Consider the following 24,611-nt stretch of genomic DNA (forward strand, 5'->3'; position numbering starts at 1 on the left):
GGGCATGTCTGCGGGGATCTGCGTGTGGGTGAGACTGCAAGAGACTTCGTCTATCCCCACGACTGTGAGGGGGAGATTGTGTGTGTGACTGCCTGAGTGTGTGACAACATGTGCCTGCGTGGGTGACTGTATGATTGAGTACATGGGACCGGGACCGGATGGGCCGATGTGACATGGAGGTGCCTGAGAGTCTGGGTGACTGTAGGCGCCTGTGATGGCATGCGTCTCTGACGGTGTGTCTTCCTGACTGCATGTGTCTTTGGGTGTGTACGACTGTGCGTGTGCTATAACTGCAAGTGGGGGTTTCTGCGACTCTGTGTTTATGTATGTGGCTGTCACGTGACTGTGTGGGTCTATGTGCCTGACCAGGATGGTGTTGCATGTTTTTATGTGCGACGATTGTCTTTGTGTCTCTTTGTGTGATTGCAGGAGACGGTCCTTGAATACAAGTATCCGTGTGTGGCTGGGTGTTTCTGTCGCTAGGTATAGGTGGGTGACTGGGTGTGCATGTGAATTATATAACCTATATCTGTGTGTGCGATTGCATGATGGCATGCATGCATTTGTGGGTGTGGGACGGCATGTATGACTGTGTCTGGGACTATATATGTCTAGGCCAGCGCATGCATGCATGACAGTGTGCATGTGACTGTGGAGGTCTGCAACTGAGTGTGTACGATGGTGAGGGTCTGCTTGTGAGACTGAGTGTGTGTGTGTGTGTGTATATCCTTATGGTTGTGAATGTCCATCCTCGAATATGTGTCTTTGAAGAAATAAGTATTTCTTCTATGCCCTAGGGTGGGGGTTGGTCCCCCCAGACACCCCACACAAGGCATCTAAATGCTCCCAGAGCAGTCTGGGGACACTGGTGTCCTAGGAGAGGCCACTAGAGAGGTAAGAGCATGGGCCTGGGAATCAGAGGACCTGGGTTCTAATCCCTGAGCCATTGCTTGCCTGCTGTGTACAGGTTCACTCACCTATAAAATGGAGACTCAACATACTCTTTCCTACTTAGACTGTGAGCCCCATGTGAGACATGTATGTTTGACCTGCTTACCTAGTATCTGCCCAGTGCTTAGCATAGGACTTGGCACATCATAAGTGCTTATTAATACTAATAAACCTATTTATCCTCATCATGTAGCTCCTCAAAGAAGCTCGGCCAAAGGTGAGCACCAGCGTGAAAAGGAGTTGATCCCTCCACCTGAGGACTCCCAGAGCCGGTAGAATGATTCTCCAAGTTCCAGGCACCCCATAGCTCATCCCTCTCCTTGCCCTGAATCCCAGGCCTTGCCCCCACTCTTTTCCCCAGAGTAACTCACCTGCTGCTCTTTCTGGGCAGGGGCAGGTCCTTCTGAAAGACAAAAGGAAGAGTGAGAGATTTGAAGCACTAGGATGAGTTCAGCAAATGCCAGGATCCTGAATCACCTGAGTCACCTCACCTGTCTGCCTTGCCTCCAGACCTGCGAGCTTCCTACCCTCAACACCCAGGCTGAGATCCTCGTGGAGACAAGTAGAAAGCTCCAGATCAATTCTTTGGGGATTTGAGAAAGCTTTGGACTCCTTCCTTCTCACCTGGCATTCCCATCATCCAGCTAGGGAGATGCATTCCCTCATTCAATGGTATTTATTAAGCACTTACTGTGTGCAGAGCACTGTACTAAGCACTTGGGAAAGTACAATATTAAGAGTGACAATCCCTGCCCCCAACGAGCTCACAGAGGGAGGGAGGGAGATGCAGTCTAGAGGAAGATGCGGTCTGAAGAGTGAGACTGTCAGGTGGGGGCTCAGCTGGCTGAGAGATCACTCGATCAATCAGTGGTATTTATTCAGCACTTTCTGTGTGCACAGCACTGAACTAAGCACTTGGGAGAGGACAACAGAGTTAGTAGACACAATGTTTGCTCTCAAGGAGTGTACAATCCAGTGCCCGCCCTAGGGCAGGAATGAGAGACAGTAGCCTGGGACATCGAAGGTATGAAGGCATTTGTTTCAGTTCTGTACCCTCTCCCACCCTCAATTCTCTAAACTGTAAGCTAATTGTGGACAGGGAATGTGTATGTTTTTCATTGTATCATACTCTCCCAAGTGCTTAGTACAGTGCTCTGCACACAGCGCTCAATAAATACAATTTAATTGAACGGCAGTCTCCGGTGCCAGGGACTCAGCCGGAACAAACTCCATCTTCTTGCCACCCAGACCCCAGGATCTCCAAAGATTGGCCCCAGTCACACCCAAAGAGTGATGGTGGTGACTCGGAGGGAGCCAAGGGGTCGGGGGGAAGGCAGTGGGGAGGAGGTCAGGAAGGGGGAGGATCTTCGGCTTGGGTTGGTTTTTTTGCTCCAGTACCAGGACTTGGGCATGGGAAGCCGCTCAGTACATTGGTGGGTGGCAGGAAATTAGATAGGGTTGCTAACACCTCAGAAGACAGGAATAGAATCCAAAAGAACATCCAATGGAATAGAATTCAAAGCAGTTGGTCGAAGATAAAATAGCCTTCAATAGACGTAGGTGCAAGGAAGTCTATACAGTGGAAGACCAGATATCTACAGTCCTTAACACAAAGCAATAGGTGAGCTAGGGATTTCTATGGGTTTTTTAATTATTCTGGCCACACAAATTGTGTTTTAATAATCCATAAACTTAACCAAGTGTTTTGCAGGCTTTTACACCATAAACTCTGTTTCTACCACAATGCATCATGCGCTGGATCTAGTTATATCCTCGAGGACCTAGGTCCCCCCAGAAAGTGAACACTTTTTTTTGGCATGGCCAGCGAGTACAGCAACTTTTCCTACTGTTCTCCTGGAGTCCCAGGTGGCAGGAGCAGGGGAAAAGTTTGGGAAGGTGCGGAGATCTGTGGCACCTCTCCTTGAAGACCCCAAGGCCAATTTTAGGTTGGCAGCACCAGTGGAGCCTTGCTCAGTCTCTTGGTAGTATTTTTTGAGTGTCTCTTGTGTGAGGAGCATTGTATTAAGCTTTGGGGAGAATACAATAGAATGAGTGGAACTGATCCCTGCCCTCAAGGGGTTTACAGTCTAGCAGGGGAGACAAATACTAAAATCAATTACAGATAAGAGGAATTAATAGGGTATAAGATGGAGGTGGGGCACTCTGGGAGAGATGTGTTCATGCCGTCGCTATGGGTTGGAGACGACAGCATAATACAAGACAATAGGGTAAAAAGAGGTGTGCATAAATGGTAGGGGAGGATGGGCATATCCGAGGGTTTAGGTAGCAGGAAAGTGGCAGTTAATAATAATAATAATTAAGGTACTTGTTAAGTGCTTACTGTGTGCCAAGCACTGTTCTAAGTGGTGGGATAGATACAAGTTAATCAGGTTGGACACAGTCCCTGTACCAAATGGGGCTCACACTCTTAATCCCCATTGTACAGATGAGGTAATGGAGGCCCAGAGAAGTTAAGTGACTTGCCCAAGGTCACAGACATGTGGTGGAGCTGGGATTAGAACCCAGTTCCTTCTGGCTCCCAGGCCCCTGCTCTGTCCGCTAAGCCATGCTGCTTGTCCATATAGGTTAGGGAGATGAGAATTTAAATGGGGAAGGCCTCCTCAAAGAGATGTGATTTCAGAAGGGCTTTGGAGATGGGGAGACCCATGACCTGTCGGATGTGAAGAGGGAAGGTGTGGACAAGAGATCAGTGAGGTCCAGTGAATGACTAGATAAGATTGAGTGGACCGAAGAGTGTGAACTGGGGTGTTGTGGGAGAAGAGAGTGGATAAAGACACTAGGACTGGTTTTAGACATTTGACTGCCTTGAAGTGGTGAAAAATTAGACTCCCAGCCCGCGTTCTAGATGACTTCATATAGAAGTTTGTTCAAACTACCAAACCTAGAGAAGCAGCATGGCATAGTGGCTAGAGCACGGGCCTGGGAGTCAGAAGGTCATGGGTTCTAATCCTGGCTCCGCCACTTGTAGGCTGTGGGACCTTGGGCAAGTCGCTTCACTTCTCTGGGCCTCAGCTACCTCATCTGTAAAATGGGGGTCGAGACTGTGAGCCCCATGTGGGGCAGGGACTGCGTCCAACTTGATTTACTTGTATCCACCCCAGCGCTTAGTACAGTGTCTGGCACATAGTAAGCGCTTAACAAATGCGATGATTATTATTATTATTAGAGCGTTTTCCAAGGGTGACCTCTGACCCGCTCCCTACAGTGCATGCCCCTCCCAGATCGCTGTTCACACCTCTTCTGACTCTGGCTGGCAGAGTATGTAGCACCAGCTCCTTGAAGTCCCCACAGGGGGCCTTGCAGCTTGGCAGCACCACATAGAACCTCAATTAATCAGTCACTAACATTTATTGAGCACCTACAATGTGCCAAGCACTGTACCCGAGGGCCTGGGACAGAACAAAAGAATGAGTAGGCATGATCCCTGCCCTCAGTGATCTTGCCATCTAGAGGGAAAGACAAACACTGAAATAATTTAAAGGCAGGAAGAAGAAGGAAAAGCGGGTAGGTATGAGTAAGTGCATAAATAACAGGGTATGTGATTCTGTATCAATGTTATTTATTGAGGGCTTACTGTGTGCAGAACACTGTACTAAGCACTTGGGAAACTACACTGTAACGGAGTTGGTAGACATGTTCCCCGCCCACAAGGAGTGAACAGAATGGTATGGGCAATTGTGGGTACGCAAGTGCATAGTTATGCAGAAGTGCTAAAGTGATCCTTGGGAGTATATTCATTCAGTTCATTCATTCATTCAATCGTATTTATTGAGCGCTTACTGTGTGCAGAGCACTGTACTAAGCTCTTGGGAAGTACAAGTTGGCAACATATAGAGATGGTCCCTACCCAACATTGGGCTCACAGTCTAGAAAATAATCTGGAGGGAAGAGAAAATTAATCAGAGAAGGGTTCCTGGTGGAGGTGTGATTTCACAAGGGCTTTAAAGATGGGGAGAGCCATGGTCTGTTGGATTTGAAGGGGGAGGGAGTCCCATGCTAGAGCAAGGGATCGGGGGTAGGAGAGACAAGAATGGGACACAGTGAATAGGTTGGCCTGAGAAGAACACAGTATACAAGCTGAGGTTTTGTAGGAAAAGAGAGTGGATCAGTAGGAGGGAGAGGGCCGAATGACTGCCCTAAAGCCAGTGGTCAGGAGTTTCTGCTTGAAGCGGAGAGGAATGGGTTTCTGTTGGAGGTCTGTGGGGAAATGTGTATGAAATGACATTTTAGAAAATAATCCAGGCAGCAGAACGAAGTGTGGATTGGAGAGGGGAGAGATGGGAGGTAAGGAGACCAGTGAGGAGGTTGATGCAATAGTCAAACTGGTGTATGACAAATGATTGGAACGATATGATGGCTGTTTGGATGGAGTTGAAGGGATCGATACTGGAAATGTGGATGAAAAACCAACAGACTGAATATGGGGATTGAAAGAGAAGAAGGAGTCAAGGATAATGCCAAGGTTCCAGGCTTGAGTGATGGAGAGAATTGTGGTATTGTGGACTGGGATGGGAAAGTTAAGCAGGAAAGAGATTTTAAGAGGGAAGATCAGCTTTATACATATTTAACTTGAGGTGCCTGAGGGACATCCATGTAGAGAAGAAAAGTGAGACTGCAGAGGAGCTGTGAGGTAGATTTGGGAGTCATTATGTTTGTAAATGTTTTCATGATTGGCTCCCCCTTATAAGCTCATAGAGAAGCAGCATGGCATAGTGTAAAGAGCCCGGGCCTGAGAGTCAGAGGATCTGAGTTCAAATTCTGGCACCACCACAAACCTGCTCTGTAACCTTGAGCAAGTCACATCATTTCTCTGGGCCTCAGTTCCCTTATCTGCAAAATGGGGATTCAATATCTGATCTCCCTCCTACTTACCTTTGTGAAGCCCCTGTGGGTCAGGTAACCTCTGTCCAAACTGATTATCTTGTATCTACCCCAGTGCTTCAGTATAGTGACACATCAGTGCTTAGAACAGTGCTTGGCACATAGTAAGTGCTTAATAAATGCCATTATTATTATTATTATTATGAGCACTTAACAAATACCATAATTATTACCATTAGAAAGGAGTGGTCCACAGTGTCAAAGACAGCTGAGGGGTCAAGAGGATAAGGATAGATTAGGGACCGTTAGATTTATCAAGGATTAGGTCATCGATGATCTGGTAGAAAGCAATCTCAATGGAGTGAAGAGAGTGGAAAGTGGATTGCAGAGGGTCAAGAAGGGAATTGGAGGAGAGAAAGTGAAGGCAGCGGGTGAATATGACCTATTTGAGGAGTTAGGAAGGAATGGGGGCAGGGAGATGGCATAATAGGATGGTGCTGTGTGGTCCAGAGAAGGGTTTTTTTTAGGATTAGAGATCTACGAGCATGTTTGAAGGTAAAGGGGAAGGGCCATCAGAGTTCGAGCAGTTGAAGAGAGCAGTCAGGAAGTTTCTGCTTGATGCAGAGAGGAAAGGGGAACCATTGAAGGTTTTAGAGGAGAGGAGAGATGTGTGCAGGATGACATATTAGGAAAATGATCCGGGCAGCAGAGTGAAGTATAGAAGGGAGAGGGGAGAGACAGGAGGCAGTGAAGTCAGCGAGGAGGCCGCTGATGCAGAGGTCGATGCAGAGGACAAGTGCCATGACCAAAGTGGTGGCATTTTGGAGGGAAAGGATGGGGCAGATCCTGGAAATGTTGTGGAGGAAAAACTGGCAGGATTTAGTGACAGACTGAATATGGGGTTGAAAGAGAGGGGGGAGTTATGGATAATGCCAGGGCTATTTTTAACCACCGCCACCCCACAGCCATCCCCCTGACTCACTCGTTGTCTGAAACCGGCCCTGCTCAATACCTCCACCAACACACTACCCACCACTTCTCCCAGTATCTGTGCCACCCTAGCAGATGCCATTTGCCAGGGTGGGTGCTCAGGATGGCAGTGCAACTCCCCCGGAGTCCTTTCTGGTTTTACTGGTTTTATGAAGCATGTTACAAGCCAAAGTTTGCTGACCAAGTAGATACATATCAGCACAGGATTTGGGATGTTTGTAGATTTTAGATCTCTAGATTTTCTTTCTTCTACTGTCCGTCCACTTGCTGGCAACGATTCTGTGTTCATCCTAATTCCATCCTTCATGTAGTACTAGTAGTCGTCGTAGTAATAGCTCTAGTAGTACTAATTTCTCTTCTCCCCAGGAAACATCCCCCAGCCACAAGTACCACGTCAACACCTTTTTATTAAAATGGTATTTGTTAAGCGCTTACTATGTGCCAGGCATTTTACTAAGCGCTGGGGTAGGTACAAGCTAATCCGGCTGAACAAAGTCCATGTCCATGTTCACTTCTGGGCCAATCAATCAATTGTATTTATTGAGGGCTTGCAGTGTGCTGAACACTGTACTAACTGCTTGGGAGAGGACAATGTAACAGAGTAGGAAGACATGTTCCTTGCCCACAAGGAGCTTACACTTTAAAGTAAAGGCTGATTATGCCCTTATGCACTCACAGCGACCTAGAGCACTTCTGAACACATCAATTTAAATCCCCTGTTACTTCAGTACTCATCTATAGCTCCACTTTGCTGTCTTCCTCCAATCTTTTATGGTACTCATGAAGCACTTACTATGTGCCTGGCACTGTACTAAGCAGTGAGGTAGATATGAGAAAATAGGGTTGGACAGAGTCCCTGTCCCAAGTAGGGCTCACAGTCTTAATCCCCATTTTGCAGATGAGATAACCAAGGCCCAGAAAATTTAAGTGACTTGACCAAGGTCACACAGCAGACAAGTAGAAGAACCTGGATTAGAACCCAGGTCCTCTGACTCCTAGTCCTGTGCTCTTTCCACTAGGCCATGCTGCTTCTCTCCTATCTGTAAATTTTGTTGTGTGTCTCCCCCGCTAGATTGTAAACTTCTTGGGTGCAGGGATCATGTCTACTAATGAGAAGCAGCGTGGCTCAGTGGTAAGAGCACGGACTTGGAAGTCAGAGGTGTCGTGGGTTCTAATCCCAGCTCCGCCACTTGTCAGCTGTGTGACTTTGGTCAAGTCACTTCTCTATGCCTCACTTACCTCGTCTGTAAAATGGGGATTAAGACTGTGAGCCCCACATGGGACAACCTGATTACCTTGTATCTCCCCCAGAGCTTAGAACAGTGCTTGGCACATAGTAAGGGCTTAACAAATACCATTGTCATTATTATTATTAACTCTATTGTAGTCTCCCAAAACCTTAGTTGAGTGCTCTGCCCACAGGTGCTTAACTATTATTGAGCAATTGATTGATTGGTATTTATCGAGGGCCTACAGACTGCAATGTACTGTACTAAACACTTGTCCAACAGAAGACACATTCCCCGGCCACAAGGAGCTGACACTCAAGCAGGAAAGAGCAACATAAAAATATTAACAAATAGTGAAATTGGAATAAATAGTAGAATATACAATTGAACATGTAAATGTATACCAGAACTGAGAATGGATGTAAATATATACATGCTAAAGGTGGCTGTTGAACTGATACGACCCAAGGTGTAGGGTATTAGTTGGGGAAAGCTTGTTGTGGGAAGTGGGATTTGAGGGGGGCTTTGAAGGTGAGGAGGGCTGTGGCATAGGCACCCACTTCACCCAGCTGATGGGGGCAATGGTCTCCATAGCTTTTTGAGCTAGACTCCAGACTTGCTCATCCCAGATCTCTGAAAAGACCTGAGTGTTTCCAATTAGAGCTGAGACATTCTCAAATTTTTTGCCATTGTTGTCTTTTGCCTAGTAGCTCTTGGAATCAATCAGACAACCAATCAATCAATGGTATTTATTGAGTGCTCTCCATGTGCGGAACACTGTACTATGCACTTGGGAGAGTACAATACGGTAGAATTGGTAGGCACGATTCCTACCCTCAAGGAGCTAGTGGAAGCCTCTTGTCTTCCATTCCTCATCCACATTCAGATCCCTATACCTTCTAGACTGTGAGCCCGTTGTTGGGTAGGTACTGTCTCCATATGTTGCCAACTTGTACTTCCCAAGTACAGTGTTCTGCACACAGTAAGCGCTCAATAAATACGACTGAATGAATATACCTTTTTGCCCCCTCAATACTCAAAGTTGGCATCTCTGGGCTGAGGTCTGGAGAACTGCAGAAAGAGAGTGTTCCAGGCCAGGAATCAGAGGGGGACAAGACACGAGTGGGATACAGTTATGAGGTGAGCTTGGGAGAAGTGAAGAGTATAAGATGGGGAGGAGCAGGTGAAGAGAGTTGACATGTAAAATGGAGAGAGCTGGTGGAGAACCCCGAAGTCAATGGTAAGGAGTTTTTATTTAACACAGAGGGAGATGGGCTGCCATTGGAATGTTTTGCAGAGTGGAGAGATATGTCCAGCAACACTTCAGGAAATTGATCTGTGCTTCAGCACTGAGTATGGGCCAAAGCAGAGAGAGCCTGGAAACGGGAAGACCAATGATAATGATGGTATTTGTTAAGTGCTTACTATGTGCCAGGCACTGTACTAAGCACTGAGGTGGATATAAGCAAATCGAGTTGGACACAGTCCCTGTCCCATGTAGGGCTCAGAGTCTCAATCCCAATTTTACAGATGAGGTAACTGAGGCCCAGAGAAGTGAAGTGACTTGCCCAAGGTCACACAGCAGACAAGTGGCGGAGCCGGGATTAGAACCCATGACCTTAGGACTCCCAGGCCCATGCTCTATCCACTATGCCATGCTGCTTCTAATGAGGAAGTGGATACAGTATTGAATCAGAGTGGAGGCTTTATAGGGGAAAATAAGGGGCAGATGTGGGAAATGTTTTGGAAGTAAAATTGGCAGGATTTAGCAGTTGATAAAATGTGAGAACTGAACGACAATGAGGAGTAGAGGATGAAATAAATCAAAGTTGTGGGCTTCAGGAACAGGGAAGCTTGTGGTGTTATCAGAGATGGGAAAATTGGGATTTAGAAGGGAAGGTGAGAAGTTCAGTTTAGGACATGTTAAGTTTGAAGTGCTGATGTGGGCTTCAGGAACAGGGAAGATGGTGGTGTTATCATCATAGATGGGAAAATTGGGATTTAGAAGGGAAGGTGAGAAGTTCAGTTTAGGACAGGTTAAGCTTGAAGTGCCGATGGGCCGTCCAAATGAAGCTGTCCTGAAGGCAATAGGAGATGTGAGATTGAATAGTGGGGGAGAGGTCAGGGAGCTGATAGCCCATGAGCTCCTGGAAAGGGTGTGCATACGAGTGGAAGAGTAGAGAACCCAGAACACAGCCTTGCTGGACAACCACAATTAGGTGGAAGAGGAGTCAGAGAAAGAAGCAGCGGAGGAGCTGTCAGAGAGGAAGGAGAATCAGGAGAATACCAGGTCAGCAAAACCAAGATCTGTTAGCAATCTAAGGAGAAGGGAGTTCAACAACAGTATTGAAGGTAGTTTAAAAGGTGGAGGAGGATTAGGACAGAGTAGAGCCCATTGGACTTGGCTCTGAGAAGGTTGTTTGTGACTGACTTTGGAGAGTGCAGGGAATACACTCTGCAGTGTGGGAAGCAGCAGAGAAGTAGCATGGCCTAGTGGCTAGAGCCCAGGTGGTGGTATTTGTTAAGCGCTTACTATGTGCAAAGCACTGTTCTAAGCGCTGGGGGGGATACAAGGTGATCAGGTTGTCCCACTTGGGGCTCACAGTCTTAATCCCCATTTTACAGATGAGGTAACTGAGGCACAGAGAAGTTAAGTGCCTTGCCCAAGGTCACACAGCTGACAAGTGGTGGAGCCGGGATTCGAACCCATGACCTCTGACTCCCAAGCCCGCTCTCTTTCCACTGAGTCATGCTGCTTCCCCTTCCCCTGACTCCCAGGCCTGGGAGTCAGAAAGACCTGGGTTCTAATCCCAGCTCCGGCACTTGTCTGCTGTGTGACCTTCTCTCAACTTCTCTGTGCCTCATTTCCCTCGTCTGCAAAATGAGGATTCAATACCTCTTCCCCCTCTTATTTGGACTGTGGTTGCTCTTCTCTGAATCTTCTACCACTCTACTGTGTTTTCCCTAAAATGCAGGGACTAGAACTGCACAGAGTATCCGAGATACAAATGTACCATGGTTTTACATGGTGGCAAAACTTTATCTTTTGTTTTGTTTTAAGGAATGACTGACTACCCACAAAAAGATGCAGAGAAAGATCCAGGGGTCAAAATGGACAACAAGCCATGTCACACTACTGTGATAAAAAGAAAACCAATATAATCCTGGGATACCTGAACAGAAACATGACATGTCGGAGCCAAGAAACCAGCCTTCCCTAATTCCACAGGCTTCAGACCCTTTCTAGACTACCTGTGTACAGTTCTGGGTTCCATATCTTAAGTAGAGGTAGGGAGAAATGTCATACTCTCAAGAGAACAGCAACACAAATGATCAGAATGCAATGAGAGAGATCTGGGGTAGATATCAGGAAGACCTTCCATTTGCCAACTGTGGTTAAAACATCAGAATTTGTTGTTAAAGGAGATGGGGGAATTTTTTAGGAATCAGAATAGTTTAGTGGCATGTTTTATACACTCCCAAGTGCTTAGTGCCTCTAGACTTTGAGCTCGTTGTGGGCAGGAAATGTGTCTGTTATATTGTACTCTCCCAAGTGCTCTGCACACAGTAAGCACTCAATAAATTCAGTGGACTGACAGTGCAGTGCTCTGCAGAGTCAGAGCTCAGTAGATACCACTGATTGAATGATTGATGGTTTAGGAGCATAGGTGTCAACTTTGGAGCATTACCCCACTGTCTCTAAATTTTGATTGTGAGAGCAAAGCTTTGCCTCCATAGTTTTTTTGGGTGGGTAGCAGCAGCAAGCTCACCCCACCCCTTGGAGCCTGCTGGGGCCAGCCAGAAGTGGAGCTGCCAAGATGGAGTCTCCCCTTTCATAAATTTGCCACTTGCTGACAGGCCAGCGGTTCCGAGCCAGGACTCCCTTCCCTCCTGCTAGGCTCTGGGGCCTGGTCAGGGGCTTTATCATGCCCTCACTGGAGGTGAGGGGCAAAAAAGTCCAGGGAAAAACGAGGGTGGTTGAGGGCCAGGAAACCTGCATGGGCCTATGTCTTCCCTCCCCTCCTCTCCCAGCCTGATGCCCAAGGAAGCCTCCACCCACCACTCCCACGAACTGAAGAGGGCAAACAGCTGGGCAGGGACAAAGGGCAGAGTTTGTCCTACTTTGGTAGTCTAAAACAGAGTGAATTCCTGATGAATCTGATCAAAATTTACAAGGCAGTTTTCCCTTCCCTCGGATTCCACTTACAGGTCCAGGAGAACATCTAAAGGCTGCGAAAACCACCAGACAGGGCTGGAAGGGCCCGGGACCTCTGAACCGTGGCCTCTTCTCCGACCTTCTCCCCCTGGCCCGACCTCCTTTTCGGAGACACGTACATCGGCCCTTCCCTCCCACCCCCCGCGGCCTAAAGAGGCTCTGCCCGTAATCCAGGCCGGGTTTTCGCTTTGCTTTTCCTGGCCCCAAGTGAATGAACGTCGCCCGGACCGTCCTCAAAGGCAGCACCACCACCGCGGCTTCCGAGAAATCCCAGCCTGGACACTGAACAGGTGTCCTTTTCCTGCTTTCCCTAGTGAGGTCCCAGGGCCAAAGGAAGGGACTTCGGGTTGAACCCTGACCTATCCACCCAGCCATCCTCAGATGGAGGGGAAATCAGGGCAAGGGGCCGCTGGGTTTCCGTGCAGATAGACCCGCCAGTCCGGCATCTCAAGCGCTGACTCCGACTCTCTTTGTGGAGCTGGGCTCAGGGAACGTGGGAAACGGGAATGGGACCCGCTGGAATCCCCCTCCCCATCCTCCCCGGGACCAGGTCCCAGTCCACCCTTCCGATCTGTCCTGGCTAAGCAAAGCAGAAAATAGAGGCGATCGTAAGGGAAATTACGGCAAAAACCTCATTCGGCCTCGGTTCTCCGCCCTAGCTTGAGCGGCGCGATTGGCTCGGATCCGGTGGCATCTAAACTACTGCATCAGAGAGTTCAGAAATATCCCAATTCTGCCCTTGGAAACAGATCCTCTCGGAGCCGTTGCGGAGACCAATCCGCTTGATGGGCGGGGGGCTACAAGAGTGTGGACGCTGCCACTCAAGGACGAATCCGAAATTCACAGCTCCAAGCGACACCCCACCCCACCCCCTCGACGCTGGGATATTTGGGAGAAGAAAAGAAGAGAGTCACTAGGACCGGGGACCTGGCGGGGGGCTGGGGGGTGTACACGCGGGTGCCGTGGGCTTCGGCCACGTGGGTCCCGGTTCCCTCCAGACCTCACCTCGGTCCTGGTTCCCATGGAAACCGGCCCGGGTGGCGCTAGGGCAGTGAAAGGAATGGGGGTGGGGGATGCATTCCATACCCATCGTGAAGTAGCGGGGGTCAGGGGAGGGAGAATCTCTGGGCAGCACGTTCCGGAGGTGGCCCGGGGGACTGTGGGGAGGGGCGCCCTTGCAGGACCGGGAGCGAGCCGAGCCTAACCGAGCCGAGCTGGGCCGGAGCCGCCGCCAGTCGCATTGCAGTTTGGAGCCGCCCGGCAAGCTAGGCCGGCTGAGGCCGCCCAAACCCGACCCCCTGCCCATTGGCGCTTCGCCTCGGCTCCCCGACTCCGGAGCCCACCCAGCCCCAGCACCTGCTTGGGGGGTGGGGGTGGGGGGCTCAGGCGGGGTTGAAAAGGGAGGCAGCCCACATGGCGCGGAGCCGTGGGGAAGGGCCGAGGCGGACACGCCCCACGGGGCTCCGCCCTGCCTCGGACTGGCCTCCACGGAGCCGGCAGGGAAGCGCGGGCCCGGGGCTCGGCGATTCCCCTCCTCCGCCTCCCCGAGGGACCCGGCCGTTCCCATTCCCATCTCTGGCAGGGGCCGACCTCAGGGAGCGTGAAGGACAGATGGCTGGGGTAGGGGCGGTGCGGGCTAAACTGAACGGGATTCCCAGGGCCGGGCGGCGCTCCAGCGCCGTCTCCTCGCTCCGCTGCAGCCGCCACCACCCAATAGGTCTCCACTTTGCCGGAACCAGCTTCCCCCTCCCCACCCGACCTCTCTCACGCTCCAGGATGACCCTGCCCCCTCCATCCCCACCCCCTGCGACCTCCGACAGAGCCCAGGAGACAGGGGGTGGCAGAGGTGCTTGTCCCAGCTAGATAGGCAGGGACCTATGGGCGGGGGTAGAGGATTTTCAAAGGGAAGGGAGAGACAGTGGGGGACGAAGAGAGATTTGGAAAGGGCTGAGGTCAGGTCACCTCTTCCCTCGCCCAGCCTTAACCTCCGACTGAGGGGAGTGTCGTCTCCTCCGAGAGATCCGACGGTCCACCCCGGGGGTCTTTCATGTCCCGGGTTCCCAATTCCAATGACTCATCACCTAGACTGAGGAAATACTCCCCTCGCGTCTGACCTCCATCCCTCTTGCTGCCGCTTCAGCCTATTTCTCCCGATTCTCCTTACTCTGGCTCTGAAGCTATGTTCCTTAGCTGACTCCTTCCCCATTTCTTCTAGCCCAGAGCCCAGAGTCTCCAAGAAGGTCACAGAGAGGGACCTGAGAGTGGCTGGGAGCCGAGCCCCCTGACTGCTGTATTTGGCTCTTTCTCTTTCATGCCCTTTCAAGCCCTCGCCTCTTTCCAATGCGGGGTGCGGTGTCTGGGGGGGGAGCGTCCTTGTGCTGAGAGGAGCTGGGTTCCTCCCCTCCTCTTTTCTGCTCCTCTGCAGGGGGTGGAGAGGCAAAGAGCCGACCAGCGCTGGAAGCCCTTCTGAAATAGGGGCTGATGCCCCTTTGCCCGGGGGGGGGGGGGGGCGGAATTCACCCTTTATAACTTTTAAATCCCCCAAGAGGGGAGGCCCTTTTGCCGGTGTGGAGGGTGGGGGAAAATTCACCCTTTATAACTTTTAAATCCCCCAAGAGGGGCAGTCCCTCTGCTCTGCAAAGGGGAAAACTGAGGCAGGAGAGGGAGGACTAACGGAACTGCTACTGCTTACATCTGGCTCCTCTCGCTCATCCGACGTGACCTGTCACGTCCCTCTGACCTCCTGGGGCCTCAACCTCCCCAGGCTGCGCAGTGGGAAGAGGGTCCCACGCCTGCGCAAGGCGGTCCAGAGGCTTCGATGGCAGAGAGAAGCTGAAAATCGCCCCCGCCCACAGACACGCTGCGGCCGTAGGCGGGTTGAGTGCGCGGAGGGCTGGAAGGCGCCCCGGGTGGGGCTACATGGGGTGGGGCTCCTGGACTCAGAGCCATGAGCGCGGGGAGCAAGGGGGGGAAGGGGGGCACCGGCCCTTAGCAATTTAAGCGCTTAGTACAGTGCTCTGCACACAGTAAGCGCTCAATAAATACGATTGATGATGATGATGGAGCGGAAGGATGGAAGGGACTGGATTTCCCGTCACAACCTTGGAGCTGTCCGGCAGGACCGGAGGCAGGTGGATCTGGAGGAGGTTCGACGATAGGGGCAGAAGCCCGCGGGCCCTTCAGAGACACCCCTCTCCCCGCCTTGGGGGGCCAGTCCCTTCCCCGCCCTCCTTCCTCTGTCATCAGGGGCTAGAGTGTCCCGGGAGCCTTGCGGAGCCCGGGAAAGGGCGGGGAGGGCGCGGAGGGAGGGGCGGCGGGCGCGGGCTGCACACAAACATGTTTACGGCGGCGGCTGCTGCGGAGCAGCTAGGGCGGCGTTGGGCGGGCCCCGGGGTCGGAGGGGAGGGGTCGGGGGGGGGGCCCCTGGGGCAGCAACTTTCCATCCCGCTCTCTTGCCGCTTTCCCCTACCCCCTCACACCCATTTGCCCCTCCCCACCGCGGTGTTCCTGTGGCTGGCTCGGGGCCAGACCCCCAAAGCCTGAAACCCGACCCCCCAGTCCTCTTCTCCAGCAGCGATCTGCCCTGTCACCGCTCGATGCCATGGCGAATGGCCTCCATCCCCTTCCCTCTTCTTGCCTCTCTGGCCTGCGGCAGCCCAAACACCCAGACCCTCCGCGGGTGAGAACGGAGTTTCCGAGGAGACCCCGACTGACCCCGGGGATGACCCCACCCCGGCCTCAGTTTCCCCAGCCGGGGAGAAGGCGGGCCCCTGTGCCGGCTCGACGGGACGCGGCGCGAGCCTCAAGCTGCTATTAGGACGGCTGGACGCGGGGCCGCGTTATTAGTGGGTTATTACCTTAATGACAGGCGGAGGGGGCTGGGCGGACAGGGAGGGTCGAGAGGGGGCAGCCCCTCCGCGGTCTCCAGGCCCGGAACACTCAAGTTTTCCCAGTCGGAACCCCGCACCTGCCCTCGGCTCCCTTCGCGCCCCTTCCCGTCCGTACAGAGCGCCCGGGGCCCCAGCCAGCGCCCCTACCTTCCCTGCCTCCCCGGGGACCCTGGCCAGCACTAAGATGTGGAACCGGAGTCCGGGAGATGAACCCAACTGTAGTCCCCGACTGTAGCCCTACCGGGCCCGGGGGGCGCGGGGTGGGGAAGGGGTCGCCCGGGGAAGTAGCCTGAGCGGGGATGGGGAGGGGGGTGTCCGGGGCGGGGGGCGGGAGGGAGATCCGGGATCTCGCCTCGCGGTAGCCGGTACCTGCAGCCTCCGGCGCCGGATGATGCCCGAGTCGTCCATGGCGGAGACGGCGGCGGGAGAGGCGGCGGCGGTGGCGGCGGGAGCGACTGCTCTCCGGCCCCCGGTGAGGGAGGGAGTGAGGAGCCGCGGAGACGGCGGCGGCGGAGACGGCGGCGGCGGCGGCGGCGGCGGCGGCGGGCGGGGGGGGAATCGGGGGAGAGGGAGCGGGAGGCGGAGCGAGGCGGGGCGGTCCCGGCGCCGTCATGCGTCGGCCGCGCCGAACCTGCCACCGCCACTGGTTGAGCGATCTCCCCCACCACCAGACATATGCCCTCCCAGGCCAGACCTCCCCCTCACCAGACAGCTCCCTCGCCTCCGGCACTGATGAACGACACCCCGCCCCCGCGGGTCGGACCTCCGGGCAGACCCCTCCCCACCGTCACCTCGAGCCTCCCGCCCCGCAGACCGGAGCCCCTCCCCCGGGTGCCCTCTGAACCGGGCACTGGAGCTCTAAACTCCATCACTTCGCCTACCGCCAGGCGGGGAGCCCAAGGTCCTGGGTTTGGTCATCATCATCATCAATCGTATTTATTGAGCGCTTACTATGTGCAGAGCACTGTACTAAGCGCTTGGGAAGTACAGATTGGCAACATATAGAGACAGTCCCTACCCAACAGTGGGCTCACAGTCTAAAAGGGGACCATCCTTTAGGTTCCGCCCCCTCCCCCCTTCCCCGCCCTTCACCACCACGCCGGAGGGGACCAGCTCCGGGATTAAGACGAGCCAGCCTCGGGCCGGTATTTATAGGGCGGATTAACTGAGGGAGGGAGGGGGCCCCGGAGGGTGCGGAGAAGGGTGTTTCTCCAATAGTTCCCCCCAGCACACACATTCCACCTAAATGAAGATGATCATTAACAGACTCTTTATCGATAACCTCGCTGCTCCATTTTCTCCGACATGACTGTCTGGGGAATCTAACAGCCCTCTTCTCAGTCTCCCGGCCTCACCCACCCCGCGAGAATCGTATTCTGCCCTCGGCAGAGACAGGGAATAGCGAAACGGTGTCTTTTCTCGTCTCCAAACTACTTTCCCCATTCCTCCAGCCTTTTGGGTTTTTTTTCTTTTCCCCTTGTTCCCGCCTTCTCCCCTCTTTCCTCTCTCCACGGCCTACACTCTAAGATTCTGGTCAAGGGCCTTCGATCCAATCGTGGCCAGTTCTGAGTTGTGAAGTCGAAGAGGGGACGGAGAAGACATAGGGGAAACTGAGGCATGGCGAGTGTTAGAGCTTTGCTCCCACATCGCCGAGCGAATCTGGGAAAAGCCGGGTTAGAACTCGGGAGTCCCGACTCTCAGCTCGGGTTGTCGGAGCCACAACACCCAACACACACACACACACACACACACACACACACACACACACACACACACACAGAGAAACACAACCTCCCCTGCTAATGGAGACTGTGTGGCCCAACCCGAGAATCAGGTCCCATGAAATATTCACAAGTGAGTCGGGTTGTGAGATGAAGAGAGACGGCCCTGCGGGAAGGAGAGAGAAAGGTGTCTTGAGAAGCCCAAGACCAAAACCCAGAGACAAAAGGAGATAGACAGTCCCACACTGCTTGAGGGTCACCCCACCTCATCTCCAGAACAAGCTGCCCCCTTTCCTTTCTCCCCTCCCCGACTCCTACTGTTGAGGGTGCAGAGGTCTCGGGACGCCCTCCTTGAGAAGCAGCGTGGCTCAGTGGAAAGAGCCCGGGCTTGGGAGTCAGAGGTCATGGGTTCTAATCCCGACTCCGCCACTTAGCTGTGTGACTTCGGGCAGGTCACTTCACTTCTCTGTGCCTGTTACCTCATCTGTAAAAGGGGGGTGAAGACTGTGAGCCCCATGTGGGACAACCTCTGGGAAGCTGGACGGGTGGTGGGTGCTGGAGTCAGGGCGGCTGAGAAGCCACTTCCCCGGAAACAGCCCCGAGAGTGAAGGAAGACGGAGGCTAATGGGAATCGAGCCGGGCGGGCATTTAGCTAACGGTCGATGACAGGAGGGGGCTCTGAGGAGGGGGAATCGATGTCCATAATACTGGAGGGGAAAGGGAGAATTCTCCAGTTGGAGTCACGCCAGAGAGAGGAAAGGGCCCCGATTAGGGTTGGAAAGCCCCAGGGATCCTCCTTCCTGGTCTCCCCTCTCTAATCCTCCTGCCTCGGGAACACGCTCTCCTCCACTCCGGGGTCACCTGGCACCACTCCGCTAACTCCCTCCCTCCCCCCCACACATCCCGCACTCCTGGGAGAAGTGTCTTGAACTTTCAGTTGAGATGAACTCCCCGGCGTATGACGCCAGGACTAGGGAGTCCAGATTCCAACCTCTGGTTGTCTTGGGAACAAGGGAGGGAAGGGGTTAATAGACAGGCTTGCCCCCCCCGCCCCCCGACCCCGACCCCTGAGTGTCTGGTTCACCTTGAGAGACAGCGCCACCTCCCTGCCTATCGGGAAAGGTGCAGGCAAGAGAGGGGTCAACTAGGTACCGATGGCGGGAAGGAATCCGACTTCACCCTGCTCCCTCCGAGCTGGAAAAGGGCATCGAGGGGGCAGAGCCTGCGGGCAAGACGCGCAGACCCAATGGCCCTCAGCAAAACCTACCCACACGGGCCGTCACCGAAGTAGATACACATCGAAACACACATATGGATCGATAGACATTTATGGATACATAGAGGCTGGAGAGGATGCCTGCACAGATCAGATGGAACAGCCACAAGGAGATCCATGGGCACGTAAACACACGCGGGCTGGAACACGAATTCGTCCCCATCCACACACGTTCAGGAGCTCACACTCCGCCAGTCTTCTGGCTTGTATGGAGCTCTCCGCGGTCCTGATCATGCCCTCTTCAGGCCGCTCTTTTTCGCGGCGCTGAACTCGTCCACCCCTCCGCCAAGGGCGGGGTAGAGAGGCGGGCGGACACTGCAAAAGTTAGGGGCGTCCAGAGTCAGCCCACCGGATACTCAATTCGCCTCTAACTCACTGGGAGTCATCTCCCTGGGAGACATATCTAGGGCTCCCTGTGGATGGCTTCACTCTCCTCTTCCATCCACTTTCCCCAGGCCTGCCCCCCCGCCACTCTTTTGTATCTCCCTCTGCCACCCTCGGATCCTCTCCCCTGCCCCGTCCCATCAGGGGAGTCGCTCTCCCGGCATCTGCCCCGCCCTCCGCCTTCTGATCTAGGAAAGCGTGCTCTCCTAGGTTCAGCCTCTTTGCAAGCTGGGTGCTTGTTGTTGCCAACAACACACACATATATTCGCAGACAACCAACCATACACGCACGCACGCACACACACACACCCCGCAGACAGACTCACGCGGAGAAACCCACGTACATTCACAGAGACATCTAAACACCACCCCCCACACACATACTCAGAGACACAAGACACATCAGACGCAGACCCCCATACACATAGAGAGAGAGAGAGAGAGAGAGAAGCACACAAAGACTTAGAAAAGTAGAAATCACGCACACATACTCAGAGACACAAGACACACTAGACGCAGACACACACACATATATGTAGATATATACCTATCTATCTAGAGAGAGAGAGAGAAGCACACAAAGACATAGAAAAATAGAAATCACACACAGTTGTGGGAGGTGATGGTGCCCCCCTTTAGCCACGCCTCTTCCTCTCCGTCCACTCCCCATAGTTCTCACTCGCAGCCTGAGGAACGGAGACGGCTGAGACAAGTCTCAGCCTCGCTAGAAGGTAGGTGGGTAGAAGCTGGGAGACCAAGACTGAGTCCAAGTTGGGAACCAGAGTCCGGGCCAGGAGAGCATCTCTTACCGGCGCCTCTTCGACCCCGCCAGCTCGGCGGGTACAGGTAGCTGGAGATCCCCCAAACTCCCCCTCCGCCCGAGTCTCTTGGGCAGCTTCTTAGGTTAGGAGTTCGCCTCGGCCCGCTGGCTTTTGGGAACCCCAGAAGCGGTCACTTGGGCGTCGCTCAGGTGGTTCGGGTTGGCGGCTGCATGTCAGGGAGACGCAGAGTGTCAGGCATGGAGAGCCCGGGGCTGAGGGGTGGAGGGTGGAGGAACGGGGGAGGAGCCGGGTCTGTAGCCGTCCGGATCTCCTCCCGACCTCTCTTCGAGGGCGAGAGCAGAGACGGCAACGGAGTCATCGACCCGGCGAGAGGATCCGAGGAGAGGAACGGACCGAAGTTCGGATCCTCAGCCCCTTATTCGCCTCGCCCCCCTCCAGGCGGCCGGGACGAGGCCGCACGTGGCCGGGAGGGTGCGAGGGACTGGGGTCCTAAGCGGATTGCGGCTCAGCTCTCAGGCTTGGGGGGAGGGAGGAGGGGCAGGGACTCGGTAACCATCCCGCCCAAGGTGACCCGGGCTTAGTTAGACGGGCGCCCGCTTCCTTCCCGCCTCGCCTCAAGTGGGAGAAAGGCCGGGCTCCCGGGAGCGGAGTTGAGACTGGACAGCCGTTCCGCTGAGGGAAGGGCAAGGAAAGGATCCTTGAACAGAGGGGGAGGCCGGAGTTGGGGTACCGCTCAGGCTTCCCCGTCCGGGCGGCGGCTAGAGGATCGCGACCCTTCTTCCGCCTGCCCAGAGCCGGGCCAGGGTCTGTGGCCGGGCCTGTTGGACCCCGCCGGAGAGCGGTTAGGGAGGGACGGGGACCCGAGAGCAAAGACCCTGGCCGTGATCGCCGGGGCAGGGAGAGGAAGCCCTGGTGCCCAGCTCCGTCGCCCGGAGAGGCGCGGTCGGGCTCGGACCTCCACTCAGGGCGCTCTCTGCCTCGCAGGTGGCCATGGACCGCGGCGGAGCCCGGTGGCCGGCCATCGCCTGGACATTGGCCTTGCTTTGGGGCATGACCCGAGGGCAGGACAGCGGCGGGAGCTGTCTAAGCGGCGGGCAGGACAAGCTGATGCCGGGGCCCGAAGCTCAACTCGGGGCCTGCCGGCTCTATTCCAGCAGTAAGTGACGTCCCGTGGCCCCGTACCCCGCTCCCGCCCGCCCAGCCTCCACCTTCAGCCCGGCCAGGCTGGAGCGGAAATCTTTCCGCCCTCGGCCCCACCCCTGCTTCCTGGAAGCCGCGGAGAACGGGGGAAGGGAATCAAAACCCTCCGCCCCCCGTAACCCCTTCATCCCCCAACCCAGATGCCTGCTGCTCCTCCGGAGCCGCCGAGAGTGGGACTGCCACGATCACGGCTCCGACCGGCGCCCTGCCCCGGGACCTCTGCGGGCCTCCGAGTCCTGAGTGAGCGAGCTCTCACCCCGACCCCACCGCCAGCCCCCTTCTCTCCTCCCCCTCCCACACCCGCTTTCCCTCCACCCCTGCCTGCGCTGCCAGTTTTTTACGAACAGGCCCCGAGCCGATGATTCCAACGGAACAGATGCGAATTTGCATATTCTTTTGCATTTCATTTGCGTGCCTTTCTTTTCCAGTCCACACGCTCGGAAATAGCCCCTTCTCTAGCCCCCGTCGGGTCACACTGAGCTGGCCTAGCCTGGAAAAATTGTAGATTGGGTTTCACCTTGGCGCCTTCAGCCGTTCATTCATTCATGCATGCATGCATGCCATCGTATTTCATTCATTCATTCAATCGTAATTATTGAGCACTTACTGTGTGCAGAGCACTGTACGAAGCGCTTGGGAAAGTACAATACGGCAATAGAGACAATCCCTGCCCATAACGAAACGAGCTGGGGCTGTGCCCCAGGCCTAGGTGCCGTCGGCTTTCTCCCTTCCCCGTCCCCCCCACCCCCAACACCAGGGCAGGCCAAGAGGTCTGCAGTCGAGGGGTACAGTAGGAGATAGCGGGGAGAACAGAAAAGATGGAGGGGAAGAGTTTGAAGCGAGAGGGATCACGTCAGCCGGTGACCCTAAGACACTCAATCAGCTCTCTCTCCCCCACTCCCTCTATCCCACTACAACTCAGCTCTCACATTGCTCCTCCACCACCGACCTATTCACGATGCCTCGCTCTCCTTTCACTTCTCTTGCGGTAGACGCCCCGTTCGCGCCCTCCCTTCTGCCTGGAACTCCTCCTTCCTACCAATCAATCTTTGGCATTTATTGAGCGGTTACTCTATGCGTAGCACTTGGGAGACTACAGTAGTACAATAGATTAGGTAGACACGATCGCTGCCCTCGGGGAGTTACCCGACAAACCACCCGACCCCTCATTTTCAAAGCCCTACCTAAAGCATAACTCCTCCAGGAAGCCCTCCTTGACTAGGCTCTCATCTCAAGCTATTTTCCCACCCTTCCGCATCTCCCATGCACTTGAAACCTCACCTGCTCACCCCATCCCAACCCAGCCATAACTTGCTCCCCTTGCTCTTCCAGTGCCAGCGCTTAGAACAGTGCTTTGCACATAGTAAGCGCTTAACAAATGGCATCATCATCATCATCATCCCTCTCCCCGCCCCGCAATACTTATGCATATAATCTGCAATTTTATTTCTTTAGAATGATGTCTGTCTCCCTCTGTCCCCCTCTAGACTATGAGCTCGTTGTGGGCAAGGGACTGTCTCTCTGTATTGCTGCATTGTACTTTCCCAAGCGCTTCGTACAGTGCTCTGTACACAGTAATCGCTCAATAAATACGACTGAATGAATGAACCCCTACACCACCTATGGACATAGCTTGAAAGTCTGTTATTTTAGTGCTTCCCTTCTCCCCACCCCCAATTAGCGTCCCCGAGAGTGGGAATCATGTCTCCGTATTCTATCATATTGTCCCGAATGCTCTGCCGACAGCAAGTACTCAATACAAGCTAGTGATTGCTTTGCCCACTGCCTCCCTCCTTCCTTCCCTCCCTCGCAGGTGCGCATCCTTCCTGCAACGGATCGAGTGCTTCCTCCGCTGTTCGCCCCTGGCCGGTGGCTGGGCCCACCCTCAGCGCCGGGGAGGGGTCCGTGCGGTGCCTCTCTGCGAGGCCTTCTGCCAGGACTGGTAGGAACGGGGGTCCTGGGAGAGGATCAAGGCGGGGCCGGGCGAGACGCGAAATCCCTCTTCTCCTTGGCCTCACCTGCTCGCCCCCGTTCTCAGGTACGCCGCCTGCAAGACTGATCTAGCCTGCGTTCGCAATTGGGTTTCGCCTCCAGAAAGGAGCCCGAAGAGCTGTGAAGGGGGCTGCCGTAGCTACACCCAGGTTAGCTCCCGTCCCTCGCCCCCCAGGTCCGTCTCTCCCCCCGGCTCCTCCCCACCTAAGCCCGCCTCCTCTGCCTCCAGCTGTACCGGGACGGGCGGGACCTATGCGACAGCATCTGGGGAGACTCTTTGACGGCGGCTCCGGCTCCTTGTCCCTGCCTCAACCTCACCGTCGCCGATCTACAGCCATTCCCCGAGGCCGGGCCCACCGCAGCAGGACCAGGAGCGCCCTGCCCAGCCTGGGGCCACCCTTCCCCACCCAGGGAGCCTCCAGGCCGCCGGCCGCGACGCTTCATCCTAGGGGAGGGGAGTGGCAGTGGGAGCGGGAGCGATAGCGGGAGCGGCTTCTATATTCCCCCTCACCCGGGAGCCGTCTGAGGTCAGAACGATACTCTCTTACCTCAGCCCCGCTCCGTAAAATGCCCACTCGCTTCCAGTTTCCCACCAACCCCAGCGCCTTGAGAGAAGAGCCCCTCCTCTGAGGTTTTAGCCCCACCCAGTTAAGTCAGTGGGAGTCTGCTCTGAGGACACAGAGCAGGGTTAGTAGCTAGTTGGCCCACAAACCTAAGGCCCAACTTTCATCCCCCTCTCCCCCAGGGCCTCTGAGCAGAGAGAAGAGGGGAAAGAGAGGTCACCCTAGCTCAATCCCAACAGACACTGGACTCCACTAAGCGCACGACGAGGGGTTTAACTTGGAGAGTCCAGGAGAGGAGATTGTTATGCCTTGGGCCTGCCTGCTTGCCTCCCCCACTCCACCCAGCAGAAACAGCAGCTGGCTGCTTCTGCTTTTCAACTCCCACATCCAAAGCCTAAAAGCCTCAAGCTCCAACTGTTGAAGGAAAGATGCAGTAAATGCTGTCCAATTCTATGCAAACAATATGCAAAGCAGGATGTGTTCTTTCTGAGCCAACAGTTTTCAGAAATTTGCTTGGTGGGGCTGTGGTTATCCCCCAACACCCCCCCCCCCCCCCCCCCCCCCCCCAGCTTCCC

At 54.4% G+C, this 24,611-nt stretch overlaps 1 protein-coding gene across 1 annotated transcript; it reads left to right on the plus strand.

Moving 5' to 3' along the window:
* The first annotated feature begins 20,142 nt into the window (after positions 1–20,142).
* On the plus strand, positions 20,143–24,497 carry RTBDN (retbindin). The gene is made up of 6 exons (XM_038771204.1): positions 20,143–20,345; positions 21,266–21,437; positions 21,622–21,721; positions 23,295–23,423; positions 23,520–23,622; positions 23,703–24,497. The coding sequence occupies exons 2-6, from the start codon at positions 21,272–21,274 to the stop codon at positions 23,997–23,999; spliced, it is 795 nt and encodes a 264-aa protein (XP_038627132.1). The 5' UTR covers positions 20,143–20,345; positions 21,266–21,271; the 3' UTR covers positions 24,000–24,497.
* Positions 24,498–24,611: the final 114 nt, after the last annotated feature.

This window comes from Tachyglossus aculeatus, chromosome X2 (assembly GCF_015852505.1).
Source record: "Tachyglossus aculeatus isolate mTacAcu1 chromosome X2, mTacAcu1.pri, whole genome shotgun sequence".
NCBI classification, from domain to species: domain Eukaryota; kingdom Metazoa; phylum Chordata; class Mammalia; order Monotremata; family Tachyglossidae; genus Tachyglossus; species Tachyglossus aculeatus.

Coding starts and splice junctions, on each gene's coding strand:
- RTBDN (XM_038771204.1), top strand. CDS start 21,272: ATGGACCGCGGCGGAGCCCGGTGGCCGGCCATCGCCTGGACATTGGCC. Junction 21,438..21,621: donor CTGCCGGCTCTATTCCAGCA/GTAAGTGACGTC, acceptor CCCCCAACCCAG/ATGCCTGCTGCTCCTCCGGA. Junction 21,722..23,294: donor TGCGGGCCTCCGAGTCCTGA/GTGAGCGAGCTC, acceptor CCTCCCTCGCAG/GTGCGCATCCTTCCTGCAAC.